Raw genomic sequence first — 7,614 nt, 5'->3', positions numbered from 1 at the left:
CTGGTCTAGGAGCCGTCTTAATGCAAGACGGACAACCTGTCGTTTTTGCTTTGAGGGCGCTTACAGATACAGAAACTCGATATGCCCAAATCGAAAAAGAGTTACTTGCAATTGTGTGGGCAACAAGTAAATTTGATCAGTATATCTTGGGTCGAGAAGCTGTTACCATAGAATCAGATCATGAACCCCTAAAAGCGGTTTTTACCAAACCTATACATAGCTCACCCAAACGGTTGCAGAGAATGCTGCTGGCCCTCCAAAATTACAATCTCAACGTTCAATACAAAAAAGGCAAACTCATGTGGATATCGGATACACTGAGTCGAGCGTATCGAAACACAACTGAATCTTGGAGTCATGACACAATGGAGGTACGAGCCCTGGAAGAGATCGACCATACAGAGAATCTGTCGATTTCGCCGGACAGACTCGAGCAGTTCAAACGGGAGACAACGTCAGATAAGACCATGCAGAGCATCATTGACGTTGTAAAGAATGGTTGGCCTTTATCCAAGAGACAGTGCAGCTAGGACTTGTCACCCTTCTACGACAAAAGAAGTGAACTTGTAGTAGATAATGGACTAGTTTTTGCGGGAGAACGTTTAGTAGTCCCCACATCAATGAGGAAAGCAATGTTGACGCAGATTCACCAATCTCATATTGGAATAGAAGGCTGTCTCCGAAGAGCCCGAGAAGTATTGTATTGGCCCTTAATGAACGCAGAGGTTAAGGATTTGGTTTCAAAATGCCCAACATGCCAGGCGCATCAACCTGCACAATGTCGTGAAGAATTAAAACCATACCAACTACCATTTCGTCCCTGGGAAACGGTTAGTATGGACCTGTTTGAGCTTGGAAAACAGCACTTTGTCCTTCTCGTGGACCACTGGAGTGGATTCTTCGAGGTCCAAGAACTTACGAGAACTACCGCCGACAAAGTTATAGTAGCATGCAAAGTCCAGTTTGCACGACATGGAATCCCGGACACAGTGATAACCGATAACGGACCTCAGTTTTCCGCCGCAGAATTTTCAACATTCGCAAATGATTGGCAGTTCAAACATGTAACGTCGAGCCCTCGCTACCCGCAATCAAATGGCCGGGCAGAGAATGCGGTCAAGACCTGCAAAATGCTGTTGACAAAAGCCAAAGCTGCTGGTCAAGACCCATTGCTGGCGATTTTAGATTGGAGGAATACCCCCACAGAGGGTTTGGGAACATCTCCTGCCCAACGGTTGATGGGGCGGCGTACGCGAACACTGCTACCGACTCACAAAAATCTTCTCAAACAGCCAATCAGTGAAAGCACAAGAGATAAACTAGTTGCTCGGAAATCGCGACAAATTCACCATTATAACAAGACACACCAACCTCTTCAACCATTAAAGAAAGGTCAAGCTATCCGAATGAAATTGCCAAACGCAACAAAATGGACGCTTAGAACTTGTACCAGGGTTTTAGACAACAGATCATACGAAGTAGATGTGAGCGGTAGGATGTACCGCCGAAATCGCCGACAACTACGGGCATCGCAAGAAAGACCTCCAACACCACCTGTTGCTGGGAGTGATCCTGAGTTTGAACCTGAGCAGAGCAGAAGGGAACCAGAGAACCGTTTGGTGGAGAATGAAGCTAACCCCGAACACACACCATCATTAGACAGTGCACCCTCAGCTGAGAACAGCGAAAAACCACCACGACGCTCAGAACGTGTAAGATGCAAACCTGGGTGGCACAAGGAATATGTAATGGAATGAACTGAAAGCATTGAACAATTCGAAATTGAAGTACCTTAGTAAGATTGTATACATATCTATTCCATAATTTATATTTTGTTTTGTTTTGTCGAAAAAGAAAAGGGAAAGATGTCACAATATTATGAGGTGACGTCACGACGCAATTTTGATGGACAGGCGCAGCAGACAGCGTGTGCAAGACAATTACAAAGGCAGACATAATATAGTATATAGATTGTAAGGATGTAACTACATTTTAACGATTTCTCGTTGAGTTTATAAAGTATCGTAATAAACAAACACGTTACAGTATTGTTTTTACCTTTTGCTTTTACAATTATTATTGATAAATCCTTTGGATATCGTGGCAAAAGTAATGCAAGTTCTTCAACTTTTTGAGGCAAATTGATACAATGGCCTGAGTAACCCTCTGTCCCCCGGGTTTAATGTAAACCCTCATTATTGGAAGTGCTCGAGCAATAAGCATTTCTTCTGTTTGAGTAAGGCCTTGGAGATCAAGAGGCACTGCCCTTGGAATCATGAAATTGGTTTCTGAAAATTTTTTAGGTGTGTTTTTATCTCTAGAGCACCTCAAGCACACATAGTTAGCTGGAGATTTTAGCTTAGTTTTAATTGGCCATGCCTCTTTGCACACTGTACATTGATAAATTTCATATTGCATTGATTTACGAAAATCTTCCATATTGCATTTTGCCCAAGATTGCTCATGTAATGAACCATTTTTCACAGAATTAAATTCATTAAGATTGACAGTTTTGCCAACATTTTCAGCAATATGACATGTACTTGTTTCATTAACATTTGCTTCATTTTGGTAGTGTGAACATGACGTCCTTTTTTTGTATGCCTCTCTTCTCTTTGCTAGTCGAAGCTGCTTGTCATTATCACTTTCTTCAGCTTTTCTCACCCTATAATTCTCAGCTTTCTTTAAAAGCCTATCACTTCTCTGTTCAGTAGTCTCACTAGCCCTATGCAGCTTATCATTCTCTCTCATTTTTGCTTGTTTAGCCTGTTTTAGATCACTACATTGATTATCTCTATAAACCTTAGAATATTCCTTCCATTTTGCAAGGCACTTTTCCTTTTTTTCATCAGTCATACTCAACTTCCTTTTCAGTGAATTAAGGTTATTAATTGCATTTTGATTGCATCTATTTTCTACAGTAGAAACATAATGTAAACCACTTATGTAACCCAAAAAAAACAATTCTTTGTTTGCGGTCTGAATCAGGAGTAATAGTTGTGGCATTAACAATACCTTGATTAGAATCAGTTATATGAATTATACAGTTAAGTGCATTTGCTACTGCTTGAATTATAACATGGTCGCACCATGTTCCTTGTTTTGACATTTCATGAATATATTCATCCCATGAAACATGAGTAATGCTTTCAATATATAACTCAGGGTTATTTATCATATGAGTAATCCCAGCACTTCGAATCTGAGGATGCAAACCTGAATTACCATAAAGACCATGTCCCATAGATGCAAAAAAACAGTCACCACATGAACTTTCACAATCAAAAGGTAGTAGACCTATTACCTTTAATTTATTTACTAAAATATCCCAGGAGGAGTTATCAGTATGATCATCAGCAGCAAGGGAATACATACCACCATTTAAATTTTGGGTTATGGTTGAGTGTTTTTGATTTTGAATTATAAAATTATTGAATAGACAGTTCACCTCTTTTGGAAGATTTTCTTTGCAAACTTTTTGCAGCTTATACGTGCTACCTCAAAATACAGATATTTGCTGAAGTCGTTCCTCAGCTACATAACTGGGTGGAAAATTGTTGATTTGACCACCTGCTATAGACATGGTCGTTAGGCCAAAATGTGGCCACCCAGCTATGTAACTGGGATTTTCATTGTTTGTTTTATGACCACCTTCTTTAGACATGGTCAAAAACTTAAATATTTATGCTCAGTTTTAGAAATACCGAAAAATACAACCAGCTTACCTTGTAAATTTCCAAAATGTCGAACGCGATTATGCCAAAAACAACGCAAGCACATGGTCGCATCCCATAAGAACTTGAGAGTTCACAGTAAGAAGACGTCACACACGAAATCGAGGCAAGACGTGAGACATAGCCCGTCCAAGATGGCGTCAAAGTCCAAAATCGAATGGCATGCAAAACCATGTGGGACAACGCGCAAGTCAGAATCAGAATGCGTTCTCCTTCGTCGAACGCAATTATACTGCATCTGTTAAAACAGACTTGCATAATCTACAATTATATTTCGAGATATTCAACCTCAATTTAACAATGCATATTCAATTTAATATTCATATTCAATTTAACAATGCATTTAACAATGCATAACATGCAAGCCACCAAATTTAAGAATGGCCAGCTGATAACACTGCTTTACCCCGCACAGCATTAAACTGTGGCTGGAATAAAACCGAGTAAAAGTACTCTCTTGGGACCAGTCCGCCATTCCCAAAATATCTGTGACGGAAATACCCTGATTTAACGCCTCTTTCATGGAGGTATCAATAGTGGTATATATCCCCGCTAACTGCAGAAAAGACTTTATCCATTGGGGTTCGGTTGTTCAAAAGCTGGTTAACGCTAACCCAGGGTTAAAAATGCCAAAGCCAGGGTTAAATTTTAAACCTTGGTTGATTTGCATTGCACAAAGCTCGGTTAGCGTTAACCTTGGGTTAAAATTGCTAACTCTGCTAGCTAGGTGGGTTAACTTTTTAATCCTGGGTTAACTTCGATTCAAATGGATGAATAAGGAGCTGAAACATGTAAACACGTATAATTCATCATGAATTAAACACTTTTGAAAGGTAGAATTTTTAAGTTTGACTTTGTTCGGTATCAGCTGATGTATTGATTTATCTATCTTCGCTTCAATGCAATACACGATAAATGAATACAACTGTACAATTGAAACATCCTAATCAAAGTATTTGTTTCGGAAGCCAAAATTTGATTTTTTTGATTGGCAGCAAGTGGTAAGGCTACATTTTTCCCAAATTTTGAATAATCAAAGAATGCCTGAAATTTTAAAATAGATTGTTTATAATTTGCTTCATTTTATTTCACATCGACATTGTTTATCATACAAAATGGCCTTTAATTTTGAATCTTTCCAAAATTCCATGCACGGAAATTGCTGTTCAAAGCAACGTCCCTGTGACCCTGCCCTCACAGCATATAATCTTTCGACTGACAATATACCCTCCTCGGGTAAAGTTTTGACGCTCGTTTATTGACCAATGAAAACATTCTTATTTCCAATTTTGTTTTTAGAATACATTTAATCTTAGGTTAAATATTTTAACCCAGGGTTAACTAACCCTACCGCTAACCCTGCTTTGAACAACACAGTTTTAACCCAGGTTTAGCTAACCTAGGGTTAAGGATTTCAAGCCAGGGTTAAATTTAACCTGCTTTTGAACAACCGGCCCCAGGCTAACGTCGAAGAAGATAACGGAGTATGAGGGAGAGCGTAAGACAAAAACAGTTTGTTACTCTCAACCTTGTCAGATTGAAATTCTCTCGTTCTAGACTGATAAATCTTTAAACACTCCACTTGGCATAAATCCTTCTCTTCCATAAATGCTGAATGGAAGCTCATTTTTGGTGAGTTTTGAAAACCTGGGAAGGGTGAAAGATACCCCTTCAAGATGGTAGGTACAGAATCATAATCTCGTTTTGCTAGATCAGAAGACCTATCTGGAGCTGTTAAACCCAGCAATGTGACTAATTTGAAGAACAACATCATCTTAAGTCCTCATTAACGCCAATTGATCTGATATAATCCAAAAGTTGAGACACCTTCCAAGTGTGCGAATATTTCGGTTGAGGGGGGCATGAGTTAAATATCCCCTTCAGTAACTGCGAAACTAATGCACGGGTCCCAACCTTCCAGGAATCTACTAAAGGCAAAACCGAAGATAAGGCTGATCACACCAGCTAACCCACTGACTCCAGGCTAAAGCATAGGCGCTATTGGTGTTCTGTCTCCAGGCTGCCAGCAAAAGGTCTCTAGTTTCCTCTGAAAGTTTTGCTGTTTCGTGACATTTGCCGACAGCCTCCACCCAGCTAATTGGAGGTTGTTTAAAGGGTGTGAGCTGCCCTCCTTCATAAGAAGTTGGGAAGACATTGGAAACAGTAGTGGAGAATCCACACACATGTGTAGTAGCAATGGGTACCAAGGCTGTGTTGGCCATACGGGAGCTACAAGAACTAGCTGATCCACTTTCTGAGACCTCACTTGTTGCACGCAACGACCTATCAGAGCAAATGGGGGAAAGGCGTATCCCTGTATTTTGCTCCAGTCTAGAGAAAAAGCATCCCTGTAAGTTGCCATTGGGTCCGGTTTCCAACTGGCAAATATGAGGAGCTGACTTGTCAACCGAGATGCAAATAGATCTACTTGGAAAGGTCCCCACTTGTTTTGTAGTACTTGGAAAACATTTTGATTTAGTTTCCAATCACTGGAATCCTCCATTACTCTGGATTCCCTGTGGGCTCTGACATTTAAATGGCCTGGGAGATGTTGGGCTGTCACTATTAATCGATTCTGAATGCACCATTCCCACAGATCTATGGCTGGTTTGGCTAAAAGGTGGGAATAAGTACCCCCCATCTTGTTTATTTAGGCAACTGCTGTTGCATTGTCTATCAACAACTTTACATGAGCACAAACGGTTGACCTTGTAAATGTTTTTATTGCTAATGAACCCACTTGAAATTCAAGACAATTGATATGCAGTTTCTTTTCTCCCAAAGACCATGGGCCCCCTTGTGCTCACTCCCTCGCAATATGCTCCCCACCCTTTGCGAGGGGCATCTGTCTCGATTATTAGGTCGACTGGGTTGTGAAACAGCCCGACCATTCCATGCAAGAATTTGGTCTCTCCACCAAATAATTTCTTCCCTGGCCAATGGGTCTAGGACCACCATGGCTTCGTAAGTCTTTTGGGAGGCTAAAGTTGTATTTTTTAGACTCTGAAGACTCTGCCTGTAATGAATGGGGGCTGGGAATACAGCTTGAATGGAGGAGGTTAGGAGGCCCAGGAATTTTGACAATTCTCGAAAGAATAGGTACACTGGGCAGAGACTGTTGTACTGGGGGATTTACAAGTTCTATCCTGTAATTCTGTATTGTCAACCCAAGGGTCTTGCGTGATCACTTCCCATACAGCTGTGAAAAATTTTAGACGCCCAGTCTGTGGTAGATTTTGAAGTACAATATGAGGAAAAATTTCTAAAAACATACCTATTGGCAGGAACTCTGGCCGGACTGACTTCACTGTCTGCCCAACTGGGGGTTCTGGAATCGGGGGGATGAGCTGCGGCTTTGAAAGCCACTGCCTCTGGTATAAGTGCTGCCCTGGGTGTATGTGCTCCCTCTGGGACTGAATGGGCGGAAGGTTTTCCCAGCTCGAGATGCCTTTCCAATTGTCTAAGCCGTCTCTGATCTGGTTTTGAGTCGTTGCTCAAAATTTGGCTCAAAGACGTTACAGTTAGTATCACCAAAGTCCTCTTGAGCTAAGGACACCATAAGGGGATTGATCTTGGTTAACACCAATTCCCAAGTTGTTGAAATTCCTGGAAACCACAAAACCGCAGTGTTTGTTTAACACAATCCATGAAATTGTGAATGCTGGTGGTATCCAACTGAATGATACCCTCTGGTGCAACAGAGCTCTGGATACTGGTCAGAATCTCTTAACTGTGCAGAGATGACCCAAGATATCTAATACCTGATCCTGGAGATCCTTATGCGGTTTATCTGGAGTTCTTACTCCTTGAATGAACAGTTTTAGACATCCATCCATAAATGGTGTGTAGGTGGCATCTACTTTGGTCTGGGATACAGTCT

The 7,614-nt window shown here is 41.0% G+C and overlaps 1 protein-coding gene across 1 annotated transcript; it reads left to right on the top strand.

Moving 5' to 3' along the window:
• Window positions 1-836: 836 nt before the first annotated feature.
• Window positions 837-1,757, top strand: LOC114529216 (uncharacterized protein K02A2.6-like). Its single transcript, XM_028550973.1, has one exon. The coding sequence runs from the start codon at window positions 837-839 to the stop codon at window positions 1,755-1,757; it is 921 nt and encodes a 306-aa protein (XP_028406774.1).
• Window positions 1,758-7,614: the final 5,857 nt, after the last annotated feature.

This window comes from Dendronephthya gigantea, unplaced genomic scaffold (assembly GCF_004324835.1).
Source record: "Dendronephthya gigantea isolate DGI-Jeju-01 unplaced genomic scaffold, DenGig_1.0 000055F, whole genome shotgun sequence".
NCBI lineage: Eukaryota > Metazoa > Cnidaria > Anthozoa > Malacalcyonacea > Nephtheidae > Dendronephthya > Dendronephthya gigantea.
The sequence above is the reverse complement of the archived record's forward strand: the minus strand, read 5'-3'. Positions and strand labels throughout refer to the sequence as shown.